Source organism: Daphnia carinata, chromosome 5 (genome assembly GCF_022539665.2).
Source record: "Daphnia carinata strain CSIRO-1 chromosome 5, CSIRO_AGI_Dcar_HiC_V3, whole genome shotgun sequence".
Classification (NCBI taxonomy): Eukaryota; Metazoa; Arthropoda; class Branchiopoda; order Diplostraca; family Daphniidae; genus Daphnia; species Daphnia carinata.
Genome location: NC_081335.1, coordinates 4172728 through 4196859, shown reverse-complemented (window position 1 = coordinate 4196859; position 24132 = coordinate 4172728). Strand labels below are relative to the sequence as shown.

Here is a 24132-nt window from a genome sequence, read left to right as displayed (position 1 = left end):
AGAGAATTACATCCCTACTGAGCCGTGTTAAGGCAACTAATGCATCTTCTTAGTCAGTCACACGCCAACACGCTAGACATGATGCATCTATTCCTTTTAAGGGAACAGTCTATGACTGAAAATGCCTTTTTGGGGAGACGGAGTTTTATGAGAAACACAGCTCCGTGTGTTATTATATTTTTCAGGGACACCACATTTCGACTATTTAAAAAAATCACGATCACATTTATTGACATTTTGGTTAAGATCATTTACTGGCATTTTAAGCAAGGATAGCTATGCATGTTTTCGACGTACGCGTTATGTATAAATGCTAGCAATATCAACAGGATTCTAAACTTATTTTTAATAACATCATCTGTTTGGCATGTAAAGTTTCGTTTACGTATTGACACTGCCACCGCACCAGTTCTCATCTGACTCTACAAGTGTTACTTCCTATTTGAGTACTAACAGGCTTCAAACAGGAATAACAGTCAACGGGAGCAGCGCTTATGGGTCTTACCACAAACAGATTTTTGTCGGTTTTCTAGAGAACTGGAATGGCTTGCCCAGTATGGCCTATGAATATATGCTCCGATATATAAAATACCTGAGCTCAACAAGACTTCAATGTTTGTCGCGCAGTTGAACAGATCTGATGCGTTTCCAACGATGGCGTCCAATAAAATGTTTGCCTTGCTTGCTGTTCTTCTGTTCAATGGTCTTTTAAGTAGCACGTGAGTACAACCTGCATAAATTACATATTTTAGATTTTTGAATACTATTTTAAACATAAAATTTTTCACCTTCTTGCTACACAATACATAAACATTTTTAAAACTAAGCATTTGTGTAATATCGCATAACAGTAACAAATACGAATAAGCCTTAGCCTACTACGATAAAAAAAAACAATGTTAAGAGAATAGCAGATTCTTACGACAATGGAACCGTGTGCTGTAACATTGACCTTTTTCATATTCTCACGCATCTATAGATCGCCAATAATTGATCCCCAAACTGGTGTAAATGTCGACATAGACGCATACGGAGTAGAAAGGTCATACGAACCCTTCTATCGGCAACCTAACTTATATTTGAACGTCACCTACGATCTTTATGAGTTGGATCCTGCAGTGCTTCCTACGGTGCGAGCAGAGATCATGCTCGAGGACGATATGGCACACAATGAAAAATTAAGAATTACTTGGGACATCGCTGTCGCTACGAATCCAACTTACAATTCAGTAAGCCACCCCCACCCACCCAAAAAAGGAGTTTAAAATATATCAAAACTTAATTGGTGGATCATTTTTACAGGAACAATTGGCCGCATATGCGTACTCCATGTCAGAACCAGAATATCTCTATGCTACGTTCAATGACGAAACAAGCGCGTTCCGCGATGACTCTGATTATAATTCGTACTACTACAAGGGTTTCTTTGGTCTTCTTTTGCTTGCGTGCCAAGATTATGACTTCGAGCTTTATAGGGGAGTCAATTACACAGTACCAGCTGAAGTGAATCAGTATATCCGTTTCAATAGGTTTTTGTCATCGAGTACGAATTTGGCAATCGCCCAAAAGTACGCCAATTCTTCTACTGGACAAGGGACGATTTTTCTAATCCAGGGAACGAAACATGCAAACCACATCGCGCCATACAGTGTTGTACCAGAAGATGAAGAATACCTTATTGCTCAAGACGCGCAGTTCTTCGTAACAGCTATCGGTGATATGATTTTTCCGGACGGAAACAGGGCCATTCAGATAACGATGTCTTCAGTCAGTTACACGTAGAACGCGAGCATGCTGTAACCATCACCGTTAGTATATTTACCAAACGGTTGGTTTAGTAATCTCGCTTTGTTTTGGTGACCCAGTGTTCCATGTTTACTTTCTTCACTTAACTGTTCAGGTTGATTGTCACCGGTCTCTGCATTCCTTTATTTGTCACTAAAGAAACAAGCAGCCGCTTTACTATGTTTGAATATAAAATAAGAGCACTTTCTTCTTACCCTTGTCAAGTAGACCATATTGGTTAAAACTATCTTGCAGAGAAAAAGAAATAGAATTAAAAAACAATTATTCACAAGCACGTCAGTTACTGTCTAAAGATCTCCATTTTGTTTCCACAAACGTTGTTTGCACAATTGAAGCATAGAAGCCATCGTAACAGATAGAAAAGGTCAGTGGGTAACCGCCACCAGATGCCTAGTCCAAGGTCTATTTTTCCAGTCTAAATATTGTTCAAAGCCACACTCCGTAGTTCCTTGTAAATACTACTAAAATATTATTATTTTAAATCAAACGTTGGATAAATTGTTGTAATTTAGTGGGGCAAACATGGCACGCAACGTATATTAAATAACATGTAACTTGGTTACATTTTTGGCTGTCACGGATAATAAGCGGTTCATAAACATTAAGAAAGACGGAAAAATATGTCTAGCGTCTCCGTTTAGGACAGCTGAATAATTTACTAGTTTACGGTAAGGTAGACAAAACTGAGCTCAAATGTACATTCTTATCGACTACTACAAACTCGTTTTTCGGCGTAATAAGACCCCATAAGATGGCAGTTACCTCAAGAACGAACTTAATAGGTTGAACAGCGAATCCTAAGACGGCTACAAGTAGAACTTTGAGTATCCCAGCGTCTTTTATGCTGTAGGACCTCAACGTTCCGTACAAATTCATGTACAAAATGACACCTCCAACGAAACATCCGCTCCAATCTACAAACTGTTAATAGCCATAAATTATGTCGGTTGAACACTAACGTTATCAAGCTCTGCCAACTTACTCGGCCAATCTGTATTGGGAAACACGGCTGGAGAAATAAATTTAACGTCGTCAACGGTGCCGTTGCTGTGGCATATACGCAGAAGCCAAGTAGAATGCGAAACCTATATTTCAATAATATTGGATAGTTGCGTACGATAAATAAGAATTAATAATGGCTTACCTTAGAGGAATTTCTGATGAATGAACAACAAGAAGAAGACCCTGGAGCCACCGTTTCCTTTGACGAAGAAAATCTTTAAAAGTGAAAGGAGACTTTTCCAACATATCCCCTTCAATGAAACCGAATGAGTAGCCCTTGCTGGCTGCTAAAAGACCGAAGTAAGCGTCTTCTGCCACTGAGCCTCTTGGTCCAAGATCGAAGCTAACATCTTTCTCAGCACCAACCTTAAATTAATTCAACATTAATTCTTTATCGAGAAAAGTGGTAGTAGGGCTTCTGCTTACATTAGACACGACATACGATCCTTTCCAACCCATAATTGGCATATGCAGAACTTTGAGCTGAAATTGCACTTTTCCCATATCGTCAGCAACACGAATCGAATCACACAGCGTTAAAACCAGGTTGACTACCTACATGCATTATGTTAATATACGTCTGTATTGATAATTGCGTAATTTACCTTTCCATTATTATACGTTATCACTCCTTGCCCAAACTGATACTTCCCTTCATAAATGAAATTTTCAATTCCTTTAAGACAACCAACGGTAAGAAGAGTTTCCTCGTCAAGATGTACGATCCAATCCTCATCGTTCAAGACGTTGACCTGCAATTATATGATTCCGAATTAGGTTTTCGCCGCCGAATGACTACGTTTCAAATTACCTCTTTTTCTAGGCAATATTGTAATGCTCTTGATTTGTAGAGGGCTCCGGATTTTGTGACATAATCATCTGGTACTACCAGCTCACGTACCCTTTTGTTAGCGGCCAAGGATACTGATTTGTCTGTGACAACTTCGAAAGTGAAATGCTCTAGACCTGCCTCCTGGCAAATTTTCAAGTTTGTTGAAATGTTGCGGCGCACCAACTGGGGAAAGTCACCTTTGGTAACCACCCGAAAACAAATAAGGGGCGTAGCGACATGTTGACGCCTACTGTAAACCTAAACGTAATTTCGATTTAAAGTCAATTTTTAACACAGACTATGATATATTGCATAGAAGTAAATGAATTAATTTTTACCTTAAATGGTGGTTGGCGAGGAAATGCATTAAAAAGGACAAGACCCAAGAAATTAAATAAAGCCATGGGCAAGCACAGAAGTGTAAGGATCCTAGTAGCATACAGAAAGGCAGCTAAAAGAAATCCATAGCGTTCCCATGTACTAAGATTTTCTTTGGCTTTGAGGTCATTTGATTGCTGTTTTCCTACTCCACCACCTAAGCTTACGAGTAAAGCAATTGTTCCAATAAATGCCACACAGTGGATCAAGTGGCAAATTTTTCTCTTAAGGAAGCTCGCCATCTAAAAACACAAACAATCACTCTATGTAGTAGGCTATTCACTGAATTCTTTAGTTACTACAATCTAATGAATTCAAATTTATATACATGAATTAAAACTACGGATTTTAGAGGAAGCTGAATCAATGTGCATGACACTATGTTCAGAAATATATTAGTTTGTACTTTTCCGAAGCTTACGTTCACTTGCAGCAGTTGCAGAGACGTCGTGGGGGCACTTCGTACAGACATGCTTTTATTTTGGTTGTTCTTCTCAGCCCATGTGCCCTTAGGGATTTTTTTATGACACTGTTATGTTGCAGGATTGCCGAGGGCATCAATCATTCAACGATGTGCGAAAATATTATCAATCAACAGGAAAATGTAGTGATAAATTATAAATATGAAAAACTACAGGCCATGTAGCTAAGTTTAGTTTCCCTCCAAAAGCTTTTTCTGATTGTTGACTGCTAACAATTCCAGGGTTGCTAATTCTGCTGTTCGAGAAATCATCGTGATTCCCGCCCTTCCCGGCTGCCGCGTCGCTTACATTCACATACGTACTGTACAGTTTCAGATGTTTTTTTTTTTTCTTTTCGAAATGACCAAGACTATACTTGAATGATTAACACAATACGATTACCAGACAGAAAATTATATTTTGTCACACCTCCTCATACTTGTTTTCACATGGAAAAATTTGCCCCTTCGAGATTAAGTTCTGCCATAAAACAGGAGGAGGGGGGGGGGGGGGAATGAAGAAACAATCGAACCGTTTTGGCTATAAATACAGCTGTTAGGAATGAATTTGTTTTTAAAAAGCTTATAATAAACACAAATATTGTTCAAAAAGGGTTAGAAGGTATATTTCTAATTTATAAAACAAGCAAGTTGCAGACCTATTAGCAAAGATGGCCCATTTATCTTACCGAATTTCATTTCGCGTTCCCCACGCGGACTTGAGATTCAAAATTTACGTTATTACGCAAATTAGGAAGGCATCAGCATTGTGTTTTATGCAAAAAGCTTTGTTTTTGTGGCAGTTTAGTTGTCCCAGCCTATGTTGTTACGATTAGGAGTTAAAGATTCGTGGTTTTTCAATCACGATGCCCGTGAGTGGTAATGTATAATTACGGGTACTAATCGTTCTCTAGTTTTGCCTACGTGGGAGAGGCTGCATCCAACCAACATCATCACTAGGACAATGGAGTCTTCTAAAGGGACTTTCTAACCAGTACGATAGTGATGGATTTGTAAAATAAGCAGAAGCAAAACATGTTTTCTGATTTTGTTCAACATCAAAGCATACAAAACAAACAAATTTTGTTAGGGTTTCGTGCCCACCAAGACACCCTGGTTGGCAACTTTATTTTCGCCTTCATTATCAGGAGCTGCAGATGGGAGTTCATTTTGATTCCGTATCCTGATATTATTCTTTTCTTTGAAATCATTAATTTCTTGTCCCTTTGTTGTTATCTGGGTATTGAGAACTTCAATCACTTTGGTCATCTAACAAAATAGAAAATTATGAATCAATAAAAAAAAATGTAAAGAAAACAGCAAAATTACCTGGTCTCTGTTTGACGTTAGAGCAGGCAAAACTTCTTTGACAGTTCTCTCAACAAGAACACCCCCAACCATGCGAAAGCACTTCCTGTCAGCATCAACATTCTGAAGAGTTTCAATAACTAATCTTCCAGTAAAAAATTGCATGTTTGTCAGTTGCATTGTCACATGTGGTGCTAGTACTATTTGGGCAACGTAACCGGTAAAACTTACTTGTGCTCGTTGAGATCCATTTCAAGCTCGGATAGTTTGCTGGCTAATTGTCTCTGTTCAGTTCGCAATCTCTGAAATCCTTGAATAACCTCTTCATTTGATTTGCCAGCAACTTTCAATACATTTTTAGCTTGCTTTTTGCTTCCGTCAGTCGCCATTTTCACCAATAAAACTTTAGCAGACAAGTTTAGAAGTAAAGAACTTGTGCTGCTGAAGGGCCTGCAGGGTTCGGTCCATTTACATACACACCCGATACGCCATCTGTATGGTTGGGAGGAACTTTGGTGGGTACTGCATCAGCAACAAACTGGCAATTAAGCCCGTAATATACCATGTTTAGAATTCAGTTTATTAAATTTAATGGTAAAATTTTGAAGACCTCTTAGGAAAATGGTATTTCAAAACCTTTACATTTCCGTTTAATTTGAAATGAGAAAGCGCAATGAAAGAAAAAAGTGCAGCCGACAATGCTGTCACCGTTTAAACAAATCCTTCAAATTTTCGTCTTTGTCCAAATCGTTTTGTGTAGCGAAACTGCTAGAAAAATCAGACTATAATTCTGAACAAATCCTCAAATGAAATTGATTTCGATTGGAAAAAACTAAGTGGTTTTTTTATTCTATTAAATATGGAAACCAAGCAGCCGTTGAAAGAGAGCTCCACAAACCAAGTGGACGAGACTTCAGACGAGTATTTTCCTTTAGATTTCGTTTTCACAACTGTTATTTTGAATTTTTTTAATTTTGTCGTTAATGCACATTTTTGAATATGAATGTAACTGATAAACCTGAGAAACCCACATCTTATGTTTGCTTCTACTTATTATCTAGATGGAGTCTTGACAATTTTGAAATCGGAAGGCCACTTGGCAAAGGGAAATTTGGAAATGTGTACTTGGCCAGAGAAATTAAGACCAAGTTCATTGTAGCACTGAAAGTTTTGTTTAAGTCACAACTACAAAAGTGCCATATGGAACATCAGTTGAGACGTGAAATAGAGATTCAGTCACATTTGCGGTACAGCAAACTGAATCCAAATATTTAGCAGCACGAACATTGTGTTGTCACAAACTTAATTCGTTTTTGGACCAATTACAGGCACCCCAATGTTCTACATATGTATGGATATTTCTATGATGAAACACGCATATATCTCATATTGGAATTCGCCGCGAATGGAGAGATGTATAAGTTCTTAAAGCGCCAACCTCACGGTCGATTTTCTGAACCACAGTATTCACAAATAGCATATATAAAAATCATGTTGCTTAAATAACAATATAAATTCTATTCGAGAACGGCGAATTACATGGCTCAGTTGGCAGACGCTTTGATGTACTGTCACGCACAAAAAGTTATCCATCGGGACATCAAACCAGAAAATCTTCTATTGGGAATTCATGGAGAAATTAAAATCGCTGATTTCGGTTGGTCTGTGCATGCACCTTCGTCAAGGTAAGCCTATAGTGCTCGACACAAATTGATACACTGAGCCTAATTTCTAGTTTAAATTTATTCCAGACGTACAACCATGTGCGGGACACTAGATTATCTAGCCCCCGAAATGGTAGAAGGGCGTTCTCACGATGAACACGTAGATTTGTGGACTCTTGGTATCCTGTGTTACGAATTCTTGGTTGGCTCACCACCTTTTGAAGAGGAAAAACAAGATCTTACTTACCGCCGTATTTGCAAGTAATTTGGTTCGCGCCTTAAAAGACTTTCCACTTTTCGTTTCTCAAACTCTTCATTCGTTAACGTAGAGTTGACATACGATTTCCGGCCCATCTTTCTGTGGGAGCGAAAGATTTAATTGCTAAATTACTCAGACCAAAAGCAGAAGATCGAATCCCTCTTAAGAAGTTACTGGAACATCCGTGGATTGTAATGCATCTTTCAGAAGAAGTGCGGTCGAGGTAAGCTAACATTTTCGTACCTGCAATGCTGTTGCACACACATGTAATCATTTTCGTTGTTTTTTTATAGATTACCATCCTTCCAAAAAGTGAAACCTGAGAAAGCATAGCACATATGTCTTTCTTTTATATTCTGTGTTGACAACCACCTTTCTTATAAAATACCTAATTCTTAAATTTTCCTTATCAATCTCGCAAAATAAATGTTTAAACTTCCGTTGCCTTCGTGAAATATCTTATTCAGTGGATAGTGAAGTTGTGATACACAATGCTATTACTAATTCCAACCATTTACTTTTTATTTATTTATTCATAAAATAAAAATTTATATCATTAATTAAATTGGCAATGGTGTAGAGCAAATTAGCTACCCAAAAAGTTGGCAAATATTATAATGTTATTTTGATTGTTTGAAAATCCTCTGTATTGAAATATACCGTGATTTCATAACACACCATCAACACGAAATATAGTTTCACAATATCAAATAAAACAAGGAATCGATGCAAAAACCGTGATCCACATCTCCTACAAACATCTAGAATAAATTAATTAGTATTTCGATGGCTCTTTGTAGTAGACCGGAGCAGCAGTCGTGGTGTAGTACGATGGTTTAGTGTAATATTTCGGGAGCTCGGTATAGTAGACTGGAGGAGCAGTAGTAGTGGCGTAGTAAGTTGGCTCAGAATAGTACTTCGTGGACTCGGTGTAGTAGACCGGCGCAGCAGTGGTGGTGTAGTAGACCGGCGCAGCAGTGGTGGTGTAGTAGACCGGCGCAGCAGTGGTGGTGTAGTAGACCGGCGCAGCAGTGGTGGTGTAGTAGACCGGCGCAGCAGTGGTGGTGTAGTAGACCGGCGCAGCAGTGGTGGTGTAGTAGACCGGCGCAGCAGTGGTGGTGTAGTAGACCGGCGCAGCAGTGGTGGTGTAGTAGACCGGCGCAGCAGTGGTGGTGTAGTAGACCGGCGCAGCGTAGTATTTTACGGCCTCAGTATAGTAGACTGGAGCAGCAGTGGTGGTGTAGTAGACCGGCGCAGCAGTGGTGGTGTAGTAGACCGGCGCAGCAGTGGTGGTGTAGTAGACCGGCGCAGCAGTGGTGGTGTAGTATGTAGGCTCAGCGTAGTATTTTACGGCCTCAGTATAGTAGACTGGAGCAGCAGTGGTAGTGTAGTAGGCTGGTTCAGAATAATACTTTGTTGCCTCAGTGTAGTAAACAGGAGCTGCAGTAGTGGTGGTGTAGTAAGATGGTTCAGAATAGTACTTCGAGGCTTCAGTGTAATAGACTGGAGCGGCAGTGGTGTGGTAAACTGGTTCAGCATAGTACTTCGTTGCCTCGGTGTAGTAAACTGGAGCTGCAGTAGTGGTGGTATAGTAAGTAGGTTCAACATAATATTGCGGAGCTTGAGTGTAGTAGATTGTAGCAGCAGTTGTGGTGTAGTAAGATGGTTCAGAATAATACTTCGGGGGCTCAGCATAGTAGGCTGGGGCAGCAGTGGTGTAGTAAGCAGGCTCAGCGTAGTATTTGGGAGCCTCGGAGTAGTAGACTGGAGCGGCAGTGGTGGTGGTGTAGTAAGTTGGTTCAGAATAGTACTTCATGGCCTCGGTGTAGTAAACAGGAGCAGCAGTGGTGGTAGTGTAGTACGTGGGCTCAGCATAGTATTTCGGTGCCTCGGTGTAGTAAACTGGTGCAGCAGTAGTAGTGGTGTAAGTTGGCTCAGCATAGTATTTCGGTGCCTCGGTGTAGTAAACTGGTGCAGCAGTGGTGGTGTAGTAAGTTCCCTCAGCATAATACTTCGTGCCTTCGGTGTAGTAGACTGGAGCAGCAGTGGTGGTGTAGTAAGTTGCCTCGGCATAATACTTCGTGCTTTCGGTGTAGTAGACTGGAGCAGCAGTGGTGGTGTAGTAAGTGGGCTCAGCATAGTACTTCGTAGCTTCGGTGTAGTAGACTGGGGCAGCAGTTGTAGTCGTGTAGTAAGTGGGCTCAGCATAGTACTTCGCAGCTTCGGTGTAGTAGACTGGAGCAGCAGCTGTAGTCGTGTAGTAAGTGGGTTCAGCATAGTACTTGGAAGCCTCGGTGTAGTAAACAGGAGCAACAGTGGTGGTGGTGTAGTAAGATGGCTCAGAATAATACTTCACAGCCTCAGTGTAATAGACTGGAGCAGCAGTGGTGTAGTAAGTTGGCTCAGCATAGTATTTTGGAGCCTCATTGTAGTAAACTGGGGCAGCAGTGGTTGTAGTGTAGTATGTAGGTTCAGCATAATATTTCTGGGCCTCAGTGTAGTAGATGGGAGCTGCAGTAGTGGTATAATAACTCGGGGTAGTGGTGGTGTAGCTAGCAGTCGCGTACGAATATCCACCTCCGCTCTGCCTTTGCATTTCCATCGCTTTACCCATAACCCTGGCGGAAACCATGGAAGGAAACGCGCCCAGGATGGCAACCAATATACACAACTTCATCGCCACTAGAAATAAATAACGATCAGTTACGTTATAGCCTACTGTCAATTAGTAAAACCACATAACAAAACCTGGCAAGAATTAGATTATTTTTAAATTCAATACTTACAAAAACTATTACACTAATCTAATTTAAATACAAAGAATTATTCTTAAAAAAATAAGTTACCTATTTTTGACACCATACTGCTTTTTTGATGCTTGCTGAATGAAGAGGTCGAGCAATCTGCTGATGAACGGCACTTATGCCTTGGCTTTTATACCTGACCTCAGCCAATCCTGCCAATGTTAAGGGCACCCGAGGGCGACGGAAGCCTAAAGGGTTCATTAGCTAACTACTCCCGCGCTTGTTGCTCCTGATTCACGTCCATTTACTCTGTCTCGCGTTGATTTCCACGTGGCTGAAAAATCCATTGCCAGGAGGAGAGGGATGGTAAAGCCATACAACCCGTTAACGTATTTAATCTATCATTCTACCTGTCATTTTACGCCACTAATGTTCACAACAAAGCCAAAATGAGTTTAGTTTGGAAATTTTCTTGCTATTTATCCTTTGTTTTAATTACGTAAATATGGCAATCCGTTTAACATAAGAAAAAAAAAAAAATGTCGGAAAAAAAAAAAATCACACTTTTTTCTTTTTTTCCCACACGTAGCCATCTACCGCTCAGACTCGTTATTACTGGCGTAGGCAATTTCAGTCCATTGGATGCCATTCGCAGTTAGTTCAGTAGCGTGGATGGAGAGAATAACGCGTGGCTGGAGGAACAATTGAAAAATGGATAAGATAATACAACAAAAGGATGGTAAGTATAAACATTATTATATTGGTTTTCAATTATTAATTATTGTTTATTAGATCAAATTATGGACCTGCAGGCTCAATTATTGCAACAGCACAGAATATTAGATAACAGCAAAACAAAGGATGGTAATACATAATGATTGTATTTGTGTTCTTTTAATCATTTGTATTTTTTAGCTGAAATTTTGAGTCTACATGCTCAGTTATTGGAAAAAAAAGAAAATTAGAATGGGACACTTTCCAAACAGTGAAGGAGGTTTTTCCAAACTCATCCCTAACTGAGCGTTAGGATGAGTAGGCATTAGGTGAACACAGCCAGGCACCTAAACTTTTCAAATAAGAATTCAAAATAAGTAAAGAATTTTAACAAACAATTATTTATTGTTTAGTTATTCAGTCCACCACCTGACAGTGTGTTAAATTTAAATTCTGTTAGTGCTGCACTAAAAGAATCGTAAGTAATAAGCCCATGCAGTGAAGGAACTGAACAATTGTGGGACCGTATTTGGGCCGAAAATGGGTGTGGTACAGAAACCCATAAATGGCACAAGTTCAACATGAAACATGGATTAGGTACTTTTCGGTTTTTGTCTATCGAAAAAGTATTTTTAATACTATTATTTTGCATTCACAGAATTTAACGGGGGATCAAATCAAGTCTGGAAGTGTTACAGGATGGAAGAGTGAGCCTACAGATGAAAAAACACTGAGAGTGCATTACCGTTATGGTGTGAGGTAAATTAATAGAGTAATGCAAATTGCCTAATGAGAAGTACCATCTTGTGTTATGAATCCAGTACAACAGCAATCCTTTATAGTTCTGTCACAGCTAGAAGCCTCAAATAATTCTGCTTCTCTGGCTAAAGAACAACTTGTCATTTACGTTCAGAGTGTTGGGGAAACTGGGTACTTAAATGGCCCTAAAGATGTTTTAATTTTGCTGCCGTTGCAGAGATGAACATCATACATGGACTCTTTAGGTATGAAAGGATTTTTCTTCAACTAATTTTGAATTTATGACGAAGAATTTCTCCTCCTTTTTGCCACCCATGTCTAATCTACCAAAAAAAATTTTATCCAATAGGAAAGGATTTTCATGTACTGGGAACACAACTATCAACAATGCAACATTCTACAGGTGCTAGTTTATCATTCAAGAGCCTTATACAATGATGTTAACCTGCAATTTGTATGTCCTTTCCCAAGCTTCCACCAGAAGTTGAATCTATGAGTCATGTAAGTTACATGATCAACAATTGATATGTTAAATGGTGTTGTTTTTCTTTTCTCAATATAGGTTAATAGTAACATTGGATCTGAAAAAATTCTTGGTTGGGGCAAGACACTGAATAAATTGTATTGATTGGATGGATGACATGACATTTCTATACTTAATTCGGATTCCCCAGACGGTATTTGATATTTAAAAAATTGAAGTGCATATCTGGGCTCCCTTCTTTCTGTAGCCCCGTTTCCCCTTGACTCATAATAAGCCCGTAGGGGGTCATGCCCCTACTGTACGGTATATATAAAAACAACATATACCGAGGTTTGGAGGGCTCTGGCCGGAAAGGGGACGTGGGGGTCCGCTTCGTCCAATGATGTGTTCACGGAGGGCGACGTGGCTACCCACAAATCCGAACTAAAGGTTAATCGCTCCAGTAAAAATGTTCCATATCTTCGGCTCTTCTTCCGGCTTCTCTTAGCCAATCACCGGGTAATCTCCCCGGTGGGTCAACAAGGCAGTGTCTCCCCCTGCCTGGGTTGACGGCAACTTTTGAAAGGGCTATTGTGCCTTTTTAAAGTTGCAAAAATAATTGTAATGTGCAGAGAATTGTCAATAAATTTTTTTTTATAAAATGGTATTTTGCAAAATTTGCTTCTTTCATTGTCTGTGTTCGCTTTGTTCACACATTACATTTATCAACCTTTTTTTTTATTTAGCTTGCACAATTCATTTTTATTTTTTTTTGCCACCGTTGTATCGTTTATCTGTAAGTATTCAATTATTATTTTATTACACTTTTTGAATTCTTGAACTTAGACAAGGAACGACGTGTAATACCTGGATATTTTCTGAAGTAATTTTGTATTTGTATATTGTTTTACTGGTATGGGAATCGATCCCCAGACATTCAGCGTGCAACGCCGATGCTCTAACATTGAGCCACGAGATGTGTCTATATTTTTATTATCGCATATCATATGTTATCGTCTAGGATGTTTATGCAGTCTTTCACTACTATATGTTTATCTTTCTATTGCTTTCATAAGGTCAATAGCTCTGTGGTAGAGCATTCAGCTGCGATAACTGTTACCCTGGGTTCAAACCTTACTAGATGTATAAAGATCTATATCTAAATGTAGAAAAGAATATTGCAGTATTGCATTTCAGTTTTATTCAAAGTGTAAATGCAAGTCCGCAAGAGACTAGAAAAAAGCCAACTTGACATCATATGATTCATGGCTCACTGGTAGAGCATCGGCGCGGTGTGCCGAACATCCAGGGTTCGATCCCTGGATTATAATTGAATGCTTACAGATAAACGATAAACCAATGGAAACAATGCTTACCATCAAAGGTGGCATAAACATTAAAGGTGAATTGAGCAAGCTAAATAAAAAAAAAGTTGATAAATTAAAGTAGCAAATTTTGCAAAATACGTAAAAAAAAAAATTTATTGACAATTCTCTGCACACTACAATTATTTTTGCAACTTTAAAAAGGCACAATAGCCCTTTCAAAAGTTGCCGTCAACCCAGGCAGGGGGAGACACTGCCTTGTTGACCCACCGGGGAGATTACCCGGTGATTGGCTAAGAGAAGCCGGAAGAAGAGCCGAAGATATGGAACATTTTTACAGGAGCGATTAACCTTTAGTTCGGATTTGTGGGTAGCCACAGAGCCCTCCGTGAACACATCATCGGACTAAGCGGACATCCACGTCCCCTTTCCGGCCAGAGCCCTCCAAACCTCGGTATATGTTATTTTTATATATACCGTACAGTAGGGGCATGACCCCCTACGGGCTTATTACGAGTCAAGGGGAAACGGGGCTACGGAAAGGAAGGGAGCCCAGATATGCACTTCAATTTTTTAAATATAAAATACCGTCTCGGGAATCCGAATTAAGTATAGAAATGTTATGTCATCCATTCAATCATTACAATTTATTCAGTGTCTTGCCCCAACCAAGAATCTTTTCAGATCCAATGTTACTATTAACCTACACTGAGAAAAGAAAAACAACTCCATTAAGCATCTCAATTGTTGCTCATGTGACTTACATGACTCATAGATTCAACTTATGGCAGAAGCTTGGGAAAGGCCATACAAATTGCAGATGAAAATCATTGTATAAGGCTCTTGAATGATAAAATAGCACCCATAGAATGTTGCATTGTTGATAGTTGTGTTCCCAGTATGCTGAAAATCCTTTCCTATTGGATAAATTTTTTTTTTTTAGATTAGACATGGGTGGCAAAAAGGAGGAGAAATGCTTCGTCATAAATTCAAAAAATTTTCAAGAAAATTCCTTTCATACCTGAAGAGTCCATGTATGATGTTCATCGCTGCAATGCCAACGAAATGAAACATCTTTAGGGCCATTTAAGTACCCAGCTTCACCAACACTCTGAACGTAAATGACAAGTTGTTCTTTAGCCAGAGAAGCAGAATTATTTGAGGCTTCTAGCTGTGACAGAACCATAAAGGATTGCTGTTACACAGGATTCATTCACACAAGATGGTAGTTCTCATTAGACAATTTGCATACTCTATTACTTTACCTCATACCTTAATGGTAATACACTTTCAGTGTTTTTCAACTGTAGGCTCACTCTTCCATCCTGTAACACTTCCAGACTTGACTTAATCCCCCACTAAAATTCTGTGAATGCAAAAAAATAGCATTAAAAATACTTTTTTGATAGACAAAAAACGAAAAGTACCTAATTCATGTTTTATGTTGAACTCCTGCTATTTCTGGGTTTCCGTACCACATCCATTTTCAGCCCAAATACGGTCCCACAATTGTTCACTCCTTTCGCTGCATGGACTTATTACTAACAATTCTGTTAGTGCAGCACTAACAGAATTTAACTTTAACACACTTTCAGGTGGTAGACTGAATAACTAAACAATAAATAATTGTTTGTTAAAATTCTATACTTATTTTGAATTCTTATTTGAAAAGTTTAGGTACCTGACTGTGTTCGCCTAATGCCAATTCATCCTCAGGTTCAGTTAGGGATGAGTTTGGAAAAACCTCCTTCACTGTTTGGAAACTGTTCCGTTCCTATTTGTTCTTTTTCCCTAGCTGAGCTTGTAGACTCAAAATTTGAGCTACAAAACACAAATGAATAAAAGCAAATAAATAGAATCATCACGTATTAGGCCTTACCATCCTTAGCTTTGCTGCTATCTAATATTTTGTGTTGTTCCAATAATTGGGCCTGCAGCTTCATAATTTGATCTAATAAACAATAATTAATAATTGAAAACCAATATAATAATGTTTATACTTACCATCCTTTTGTTGTATTATTTTATCCATTTTTCAATTGTTCCTCCAGCCACGCGTTATTCTCTCCATCCACGCTACTGAACTAACTGCGAATGGCATCCAATGGACTGAAATTGCCTACGCCAGTAATAACGAGTCTGAGCGGTAGATGGCTACGTGTGGGAAAAAAAGAAAAAAGTGTGATTTTTTTTTTTTCGGACATTTTTTTAAATTTTTTTATGTTAAACGGATTGCCATACGTAAACACTTTTCATTGATTTGATTGATGACGTTTTTTGTCCTCGCTATGCCTTACGGCATCCACGTGACGATAAAACAGACTTGCCGATCACGATCACAATATTTCTCGCCGATCTCTTTAGTTAAGAATGATCGGCGATCGGCGATAAAAAAATTACTTATCGTAATCAAATTATTTTTCAAATCAATCTTTTCGCCATCTAGCGGTCGATTTGGTAATCGCATGTAAGTATTCCAACTAAAATATTTAATTATATTAATTTTAAATATTATAATTTAATAATTCTACAAATTCAGCTGAATTATTTTAAGTAAAATAACAAGAATAATTTCGCCATTAGAAAGTTGAAATGGACGTTGTATTTTCCGTTTGTTTTCCCTCATGATATTGCACGAAGAAAGTGGAAAGAAAAAAAACAATACAAGTATACGATCAATATACTAAAACAGAGAGGAATTGTTTTTTGTTTTTGAAATGCGAATTATTAAATATTAGCAAATGGGATTTTCCACGGAGAATGTTAGATAAGTAAGAATCGATAACCAAAATGATCGTATTGAACAGCACCCATATTTTGACATGTTTTGTTTTCTCCTCTCCCACCAAAAAAAGGAAATTCTAATTGAAACAAAAACGACCATTCATTTTTAACAAGCAAGACAATTAAGAAGATTAATTTTGTGTCATCTTTCTGTTGTGCGTTTTCAGCGGGAAGTGCAGCATTTCAAACGCAATACTGAATTATAATTTTTTCTTTCAAGAAACTTCGAATTATGTTTTCTCGATCATATTGCACACGGGAATCGAAAGCAAGTCGCCAGCAACGCCTCCGCTATAATGGAGCCGTCCGACAAGTTGCGACGGAATGAGTGCCATCGACATTCGTATCGACGTCACTCATTCACGGATTGCATCAGTAAGTTATTGGTAAGTCATTAAGAATAAAAAAACATGGTCATAAACAAGATGAACATATTGCACAATACAAACGAATAGAGTGACGCGGTTATGGCACCGTCCATGCAAAACAGCATCAATGACGTAATCTTCGCGAAACGACGAGTTATGAAAAAAAACGGCATTTCCGGTGCAAAACTTACGATTCAAAGTGATCACACGTAGACACTCCAAACATTATTTCCAAGACCAACGCACAACCCTATCGAGCGAGTGGGGAGAGTTCCATCAAGAGGCGCGAAATTTCAAAAGAATTTAAACACAAGGGGAAAGAAGAAATTGCGTAACACCAATACACGAACGCGATGATGGGACGTTAAAGGTGTTGCAGCACACACAATCAACGGGGTTGTTAAGTTGGAACGGGGAAAAAGACTTTTCTTTTTTTTTTTTGTTTTTCGTAATTAAGTGTAAGACACGCGAGTTTTTTTTTTTGTAATTTTCACGTTCAACTCGAATGACTGTAGGCCGTATTGGTGTACGGGCCGGAGTAGACGGAGCTTCCGGTGGTAGACGAGACGCGCTTATGTCGCCGTCTGGCGCACAAGAACAAGATGGCAGCGACGACTGCGATCATCAGAATGAGGCCAGCCACGGCGATACCGATGGCAAAGTCACGCGGAGATATGCAAAGCTGGTCCTCTTTGTTCTATTGAAATCCAATTTTTAAAAATTTAATGATAGACTATACATTTTCGGGTGTATTTAAACGTACCTCTTCGATGGGCTCGCCGTCAAAGAGACGCGTCTCTCCGCCATCGGTGGCGTCAGTGACGTAGAAACCACCAAAGACCTCGACAGTGGTCGCATTCCGAGCAAACGATGGATGGTCAATTCGATAATCAGCTTTCGGACCGTCTTCTTCTACCTGCCTTCGTTTGCGGCGAAGGTTATTACCCTGATTGTCACACAGTGGTGGCTAATAAAAAAAATATATAGAAAACCAATTGCATAAAATGTTCCATAAAAAACAAATTCAAAATGCTTTAGATATTTACCTCTTCGCAACCTCCATTACGCAAACAGAGTCGCACGTTGCACTGGTAATAGACGGACGATGTGTAGGGAAATTTGTGTGCCTGGAATTTGACCATGGCCGACGTCTTGTTGACGTCATACTCAAAAGGTGGCATGATCTCATAATCGACGGGACACCTTTCAAATTGCAACACGTTTAACAAAAGGCTTTCAATGTGTTGAATAGGCTAAAGAAAAACATACCCTTGATCGTTGTAGAGGAGTTGTTCACTCCATCCGAGACCGTCACGGACGGTACAATCGGCAACTGTCATGCCGAATACCTCTTGTTGGTCGAGTGCTACCTTCAACGTCAACGGGTCGCCGATTTTCACGTTTTCAGCTGGAACGTGATTGACAGCATCGCCAGCGTAGATGTGCATCATCGTTCCGGGCAATGGAGAGGTCGTGTCCAATTTAGTACTTCCCGTAAAGCTAAAATAAAATCAAGAATTTCATAAATTTCAAGTTCATCCACAAGTTGGTACAACGTGAAACAAAAGTTTTGTTTGTACAATTAAAAAAAAAAAGCGGAGGTCGACAAACTCGGGGCTAAATGTTCATTTTTTTTATTGCCCATCCGCTCAAATTAGTTTTTGTTTTTTTTACACCGGTCATTAGAGTTGCAACGGTCCATCGAAATGCGACCTTTCACGGTCGAATATCTTTTTTTTTTTAATTTCATTTTTCAATGCGTGTTTCAACGGCTTTTTGACGAGCGGCTGGCGTAAAGAAAATGCGAGAAATCCAGGAACTGCTTTTTCAAAAAAGAAACGGCCCAACTTGGCGGAACAAAACGTTTCCCCGAAAAGAGAAGGACGATCTTCTCCGTGAATCCTCGTTGCTTATAGCCTTGGGTGTGTACGTTACATCCAGCTGACAGTCATCAACCAAAAAGGGCCTTGGATATTTTGTTGGTCTCTTTATTGGTTTACACACCGCCCCCGCTCTTTCAGTTTGATACAATTCCGTCCTTTTTATTTTTTAAAGAAAGAGAAGAGGATGATACCTGACGTTAAATCCGGAAATGATGGCCGTATCCTTGGTTTGGTAGCGACAGCGGACGTGATAACCGCGTCCTTGGTTGGTAACTAGCTTCTTGTGCGGCTGGACGACGATCGTGTTAAAGTACTCGATGAATCCATCCTCCTGCCAAACGCAAGTCACGCGTGCAAAAACGTCCGTTTTCAAGCAATTTAGCTTTCCAAAAACAAAAAAAAAGAAGAAAGGAAGGCTTACGGTATCTATGAACATGGTGTTGCAGGAACGGAGCGGGACCCGATAGGTGAATCGGTCACCCAGCTGGACGTCGAATTCGGCCATGCAAGGCGATTTCTTGGTGAGACCGCGCGGGTAAACCATGCCGTGGAAAGGCACCAGCGTCGATAGCGTCACCTGCATTTCCTGCTGGTGACAATCGACGTTGACCGTATCCACCAGACCATCTATTCATTAAGAAACAAATAAAAAAAATTTTAATTCACGTTGCGCTAGTTTCTCGTTTAACAAACGAACAAAAAATTGAGAAAACGGGCCATGGGAATGAAATGCATCTCATATTTCTCCATCTTTTTTTTTTACACAGTTTCAAACAATCGATAACTATTTTGGCAACATATATGGGTGATTACGAGATGCTTTTTGCCTTGGCCATTTTCGCAGCGGTTAACCGTCAAGCCCACTTTCTCGTCTAACCTACATCGGACTTTTGAAAGTGGGGCGCGGCTCAAGGCGAACTTTACTGGAGATGCCAACGAAGAATTGTTTTTTGTCGGACGGACTTTCTCTTGTTATTCGAATATTTTGTGGAGTTGCACGCCGCATCTTAATACGCATCCCATACACGGAGCAAAGTCAAACAGAAGTGAAAGAATAGAGCCCGTCAATGTGATGCGGGAGAGAAGAGAAAAGAAAGACGAACGATGCCGCCATTCCGGTCTCTCCGACTTTCACCAATCACTAGTACAGAGTCCAAAAAAAAAAAAGACAACAGGTAGACGGGCTTTCTATTTCTTTATTTCCTTCCATGTCACCTGTGCCCATCGTTTTGTTTTTGATTCTCACACGAAATTGTTTCTGAATGGGCCGAACCGGTCCCGTTCTCCGTGAAACTATCACGTACGGGCTATGCGACAAACGTGAACATCTATTTTCTCTTTTTGAAACAAAAAAAAACAATAGAAATCTCCCGTTTTAATGGATACGAACGAGTTGTTTCCCGCTGTTTTTCTGTTAGCATCCGAAATGTTTTTTTACCTTTAGATGTAACGTCGGACGTGACAGGGTACGCCATGGTCGTCGACTCTTCGGCAGCGCACGCAACGGCCAAAACTGACAACTGCAATCATAAAAAAAAAAACACAATAAATCAAACACAGTTAAAAAAAAAAATGAAATATTGAACAGTAAAGAAATGAAGGTCTTATTTGTCACCGTTAAAATTTTCCATACAAAAATAAAAAGAGGAAAACATTTAATGTTGTCAGCGTTACTCGGACCTTCCAAACAAAATTATGTTCTCCACTGGCCCAGCAAATCTAACGGGTTGTCTTTTTTTCCCTCTATGTTTTGCTTCAGATAAACAGAAGGGGGGAAAGGAAGAGCTGCAATACACGGGATCAATCAACCAAGTTCAAACTATACGCAACGTCGACTCGAATTTAATGGACAAAAATCTAACGGCTTTTTTCAGCCATTACCAGAGGGCAATCGTGAAGAAAAACACCGTTGTAAATTCACGAATTCTTCACACACAAAATAAATGACGAACGTCGGGTCTTGATCCCTATACTCTGTGTTTAGCTTAATGGTTATAACGACGTGACTAGCGTCTTCCGAAGAAGAAAAAAATCACAACTTTCTCTTCTTTGCTTCGAACATTTCCGGTGGAAAGGGAAAGGTTCGTTGACACGAATAACGGAATCGAAACAAGAGTCAGGGCATCTTCAGAACATGCACAGGTGCAGGTCTCTCCCTCTTTTTCAAAATGAACTGTCGCGCACACAACGGATTTCCCGTCTGCAGCTCATGTACATTGTAAAAATATAAAAGGTGAAAGTCATTCCCAGAGACCTGGCTGAGAAGCTTAGCGAATGTCGATTCCCATAAGGTTCAACCGTCATCGTTCAGACAAGGTATTATTCCCCCCCCCCTCTCTTCTCTTGTGGTTCGTTGTCTACATATATTTACACAGAGCGTGAAAGAGACGCTTTAAAAATAAAATGGCAGTGCAGACAGTGGAGAGTTAGGATGGTGGGTTCAGCGATGTTGAGGATAAATTATATAGAACCCTATCCCAACGAGAACGCACAGTAGGGGGGGAGGCCAGAGAGAATAAAGAAGGAAAAGGAACGTAACAAATTTCACAAGAAAAAGAAATGGTTTTTATCGCTTTTCTACCCTGAGGATGGTTCATAGACGGAGGTCGTCGACCGGTCACGTCACGCGTTCTTTTGTGGATGCACGCATCCCTTTCCAATGTACAAGAAAGAAAACGTTTAACTTTTGTGACTCTTTACCACGATCAGAAATTTTCTTTTTCGAATAAGGTACTCTCTCCTTCATTGAGGATTCTTTATAAGTAAAACGCCCCTCGCTATATCAAAATGGCATGATTTTCGTCATGAACGCGGCCTGAATGCAAATGCTTAACGACCATTCCAACAATTGCATCCGGCTCAAGGTTAAGAGTCTCGCATTTTTGTTTTCCTACCGAAAATTGAGGGAAAATAAATTACAAAATTGGCGAACGTGAAGAGGCAAGGTTGAAAATGTCGTCATTGCTATTTTCATCCATTTTTGTTTTCGTGTTGTGCAACTGCACCTCATTATTTCGTTCACCATTTGAAAATCAACCAGCCGAAGGGGAAAGACGTTGAATGGCTCACGATTTTTTTAGTAGCCAAGTAGAGGAAGAACATTACAATAGCCTGAATACAAAAACTGGAAACTTACCCAACAGCAGACGATCAACGGACGGCCTCGGAGGGAGAAGAATCCCATGATTGCCTAATTGGCCAGCGCAATGAAAAAACACAAAAAAAAATATTATTTAATAATGCAAGAACAAGCAGTCATTTCTTTTTATTCATAGAAGAAAATATCTTAGAAATGACATTGCAGAAAGAAATATTCATAATTCGTTCGAGCGTGTTTATTTTTTTTTAGATTCACAGTTGGTTGTCGCCTATCTCAGAGCTCGTTGCATTTCGAAAGAAGTGAAAGGACGCCTCGGTTCGCACAGGTATGAATATGATCCCTTTTTTTAACACGCCCCGTTGCACACAAGAAATGCTTTTTGAATGGTACAAACGTATCGAGTCCAAGTTCGATTCATTCAATCACTCTTCACTTTCGATTACACAAAACTTTCCTTAACATGGGAGAATGGGGTTCGGTCAGTGTTCTGCTATACGCCCAACCATTAAAAGGCCTACCTTTTAAAACAAAAATGCCGTTTGCAAGTGAAAATGTACATGTTTTTTTTTTTCGTAGTTCTTTTATTTTATTATCCACCTTTTTCTCTTTTTTTCTACCTGGTGGCAGGATGTTACTGTACCGGTGGGAGGCAGGGGGACTAAGAGAGCCGCAGGGGAAAATGCCTGTGTTACGAGAGGATGATGATGCCGGTCCCTTCTTTTCTACTTTTACCTCAAACTGTTCGTTGTTCCTGCCCTTCACTGAACGCAAATACAAAGGAAAAATAAAAATTTGTCATCGTGCATTAAGTATCTAACGACGCAATATGGCCAGCGATATTCTTGTTTAGAAAAGAAATTAAAGAAATGGAACCAATGGGTTGTGTAAACGTGAATGAAAGTTTTGGTGTTCCAGGCTGCACCGGTCGTGCTGGAACCAATGAGAGAACACGACCACGGATGATTAGCCAGTTCCGGTGGCGAAGGCCGTCCACTCGTCTTCGAAACGAGAAGACCTTGACTGGAAATTCCAGCAAACCTAACGACCAGTTTACTACCACCCCTCTCTTGCATATCGTGGCAAATAGGCTTGTTTTTGTCTCTCTCTCTCTCCATTTTCGAAAGTGGAAAAAGAAAGATTTCTTTCAGGTTATGTTCGTGCAACCGCAGGGTCACACCTGACTAGCAAGATAATGTTAATTCGTTTGAAAAGTGATGACTACACGCAGCAGCCATGTTGAATCGAGTGACAAACATGTTCCCTGTTTACTCAAAAGAAATCGAATCATGAGCCATGGTGTTCAATCCTTCCTCGTTCCAGCATTTGTGACTCAACACACAATGGCCTTCATCCCCAAGTGAAAAGGAAAGCGAACGAACAAAAAGGTGTGTGGAGGGGAGGCAAAGAAAAAACCCAGGTCTTAAAAAAGTCTGAATAATACGACGAATGAGTTGCGTGAAGCCAAGATGGGTGAAAACGGCACGCACTCCTTCTATGGCAGCGTGAAGGTCTTGTAACAAACAATGAAATCTTATTGCTAAGCGCTCCACCCTCGGCGTTTGCATCACTCACGTCCATTGCCCAAGCATGTGTATATTCTGACTGGAATGGTATATAAACTTATGGATGTTACCTTTTGAGCTGGAGAGAGAGGTGAGAGTTTTATAATCCAGTCGAAGTAAAATGAACTTGATATCAAATGATTTTCGATAGCTAGCACTTCATCGCACGTCGAGGTAAATATCCTGATGTACGTAGAAAGAGAAAAAGAAACGAATAAATAATTGTAATTCTCGATTCAACGTAATGTAGATTTCGTTTCTTTTGGGAAGCATTAAAGAACTAATGACTTTTTCTAGATTTTTACGAGTGGGATCTGCGTTAAAAACCAGACAATGAAACGTAGAAAAGTGAACGAACGAAAGAAGAAGTAGACGAGACTGAAACACACGAACACGAAAACACACCTGGATAGTACGGCTGGCAATTTCACTCTCCTCGAGACCAGCCTTTCTCTTCGGCTTTTTGTACATCACAAGACACAGCCCAACACTAGCTGACGTCACGACCTGTGGGAGGCAAACCTAAACAAATCCAAACTTCGTTGTTCACTATTCTGCTATAAAAATGAGAATCTAAATAACTTGCATGTACCAAAATGTACAGAAAACTAATAGATCATATTATTTTGGCACAATTGACTTCAAGAATAGCCATTTTTTAATCGAGAATCTTAAAAATTATCAATCGATTACGAAGCCAGGTGTGTAGAGGAAACATACA

General features: G+C 39.7%; 6 protein-coding genes and 1 long non-coding RNA gene across 8 annotated transcripts; 2 read left to right on the top strand and 5 right to left on the bottom strand.

The window, feature by feature from the left end:
- The first annotated feature begins 639 nt into the window (after positions 1-639).
- LOC130695848 (uncharacterized) lies at positions 640-1820 on the top strand. Its single transcript, XM_057518917.2, has 3 exons — positions 640-719; positions 980-1229; positions 1303-1820. The coding sequence occupies exons 1-3, from the start codon at positions 655-657 to the stop codon at positions 1780-1782; spliced, it is 795 nt and encodes a 264-aa protein (XP_057374900.1). The 5' UTR covers positions 640-654; the 3' UTR covers positions 1783-1820.
- Positions 1821-2313: 493 nt separating this feature from the next.
- Positions 2314-4624, bottom strand: LOC130695833 (beta-1,4-mannosyltransferase egh-like). Of its 2 annotated transcripts, none has more exons than XM_057518897.2 (8): positions 4425-4624; positions 3979-4260; positions 3620-3898; positions 3414-3560; positions 3235-3363; positions 2951-3174; positions 2789-2891; positions 2314-2727 (listed from the first exon to the last, which is right to left on the bottom strand). In XM_057518897.2, the coding sequence occupies exons 1-8, from the start codon at positions 4488-4490 to the stop codon at positions 2470-2472; spliced, it is 1488 nt and encodes a 495-aa protein (XP_057374880.1). In that variant the 5' UTR covers positions 4491-4624; the 3' UTR covers positions 2314-2469. The 2 variants fall into 2 exon arrangements, with proteins under 2 accessions (XP_057374880.1, XP_057374881.1); XM_057518898.2 differs by having other exon boundaries at positions 4440-4623.
- An 892-nt stretch (positions 4625-5516) lies between these two features.
- Positions 5517-6262, bottom strand: LOC130695861 (prefoldin subunit 2-like). The gene is made up of 3 exons (XM_057518932.2): positions 6018-6262; positions 5808-5931; positions 5517-5747 (listed from the first exon to the last, which is right to left on the bottom strand). The coding sequence occupies exons 1-3, from the start codon at positions 6173-6175 to the stop codon at positions 5565-5567; spliced, it is 465 nt and encodes a 154-aa protein (XP_057374915.1). The 5' UTR covers positions 6176-6262; the 3' UTR covers positions 5517-5564.
- Positions 6263-6553: 291 nt separating this feature from the next.
- Positions 6554-8147, top strand: LOC130695846 (aurora kinase-like). The gene is made up of 7 exons (XM_057518915.2): positions 6554-6707; positions 6848-7033; positions 7115-7249; positions 7313-7471; positions 7538-7711; positions 7780-7932; positions 8003-8147. Exons 1-7 carry the CDS (start codon positions 6646-6648, stop codon positions 8040-8042), a joined length of 909 nt encoding a protein of 302 aa, XP_057374898.1. The 5' UTR covers positions 6554-6645; the 3' UTR covers positions 8043-8147.
- A 169-nt stretch (positions 8148-8316) lies between these two features.
- Positions 8317-10654, bottom strand: LOC130695826 (uncharacterized). The gene is made up of 2 exons (XM_057518886.2): positions 10556-10654; positions 8317-10391 (listed from the first exon to the last, which is right to left on the bottom strand). The coding sequence occupies exons 1-2, from the start codon at positions 10569-10571 to the stop codon at positions 8485-8487; spliced, it is 1923 nt and encodes a 640-aa protein (XP_057374869.1). The 5' UTR covers positions 10572-10654; the 3' UTR covers positions 8317-8484.
- A 4747-nt stretch (positions 10655-15401) lies between these two features.
- LOC130695865 (uncharacterized) lies at positions 15402-15790 on the bottom strand. Its single transcript, XR_009002487.2, has 3 exons — positions 15719-15790; positions 15594-15665; positions 15402-15535 (listed from the first exon to the last, which is right to left on the bottom strand). It is a non-coding gene; the product is annotated as an uncharacterized LOC130695865 (long non-coding RNA).
- Positions 15791-16293: 503 nt separating this feature from the next.
- LOC130695837 (cuticlin-4-like) lies at positions 16294-23610 on the bottom strand. Its single transcript, XM_057518905.2, has 9 exons — positions 23483-23610; positions 21886-21939; positions 20188-20269; positions 19171-19376; positions 18941-19080; positions 18136-18366; positions 17913-18069; positions 17630-17833; positions 16294-17563 (listed from the first exon to the last, which is right to left on the bottom strand). Exons 2-9 carry the CDS (start codon positions 21931-21933, stop codon positions 17363-17365), a joined length of 1269 nt encoding a protein of 422 aa, XP_057374888.1. The 5' UTR covers positions 21934-21939; positions 23483-23610; the 3' UTR covers positions 16294-17362.
- Positions 23611-24132: the final 522 nt, after the last annotated feature.

Excerpts from the sequence above, each read along its gene's own strand:
- LOC130695833 (XM_057518897.2), bottom strand. The coding sequence starts at position 4,490 with ATGTCTGTACGAAGTGCCCCCACGACGTCTCTGCAACTGCTGCAAGTG. Across the intron at positions 3,175-3,234 it reads GATCGTATGTCGTGTCTAAT|GTTGGTGCTGAGAAAGATGT; the intron begins GTAAGCAGAAGC and ends AATTAATTTAAG. Across the intron at positions 2,892-2,950 it reads TCATCAGAAATTCCTCTAAG|GTTTCGCATTCTACTTGGCT; the intron begins GTAAGCCATTAT and ends ATTGAAATATAG.
- LOC130695837 (XM_057518905.2), bottom strand. The coding sequence starts at position 21,933 with ATGGGATTCTTCTCCCTCCGAGGCCGTCCGTTGATCGTCTGCTGTTGG. Across the intron at positions 19,377-20,187 it reads GTCCGACGTTACATCTAAAG|ATGGTCTGGTGGATACGGTC; the intron begins GTAAAAAAACAT and ends CTTAATGAATAG. Across the intron at positions 17,564-17,629 it reads ACGGCGAGCCCATCGAAGAG|AACAAAGAGGACCAGCTTTG; the intron begins GTACGTTTAAAT and ends GGATTTCAATAG.
- LOC130695861 (XM_057518932.2), bottom strand. The coding sequence starts at position 6,175 with ATGGCGACTGACGGAAGCAAAAAGCAAGCTAAAAATGTATTGAAAGTT. Across the intron at positions 5,932-6,017 it reads ATGGATCTCAACGAGCACAA|ATTAGTTATTGAAACTCTTC; the intron begins GTAAGTTTTACC and ends TTTTACTGGAAG. Across the intron at positions 5,748-5,807 it reads TAACGTCAAACAGAGACCAG|ATGACCAAAGTGATTGAAGT; the intron begins GTAATTTTGCTG and ends CTATTTTGTTAG.
- LOC130695846 (XM_057518915.2), top strand. The coding sequence starts at position 6,646 with ATGGAAACCAAGCAGCCGTTGAAAGAGAGCTCCACAAACCAAGTGGAC. Across the intron at positions 6,708-6,847 it reads GTGGACGAGACTTCAGACGA|ATGGAGTCTTGACAATTTTG; the intron begins GTATTTTCCTTT and ends CTTATTATCTAG. Across the intron at positions 7,250-7,312 it reads GGTCGATTTTCTGAACCACA|AACGGCGAATTACATGGCTC; the intron begins GTATTCACAAAT and ends ATTCTATTCGAG.
- LOC130695848 (XM_057518917.2), top strand. The coding sequence starts at position 655 with ATGGCGTCCAATAAAATGTTTGCCTTGCTTGCTGTTCTTCTGTTCAAT. Across the intron at positions 720-979 it reads AATGGTCTTTTAAGTAGCAC|ATCGCCAATAATTGATCCCC; the intron begins GTGAGTACAACC and ends ACGCATCTATAG. Across the intron at positions 1,230-1,302 it reads CGAATCCAACTTACAATTCA|GAACAATTGGCCGCATATGC; the intron begins GTAAGCCACCCC and ends TCATTTTTACAG.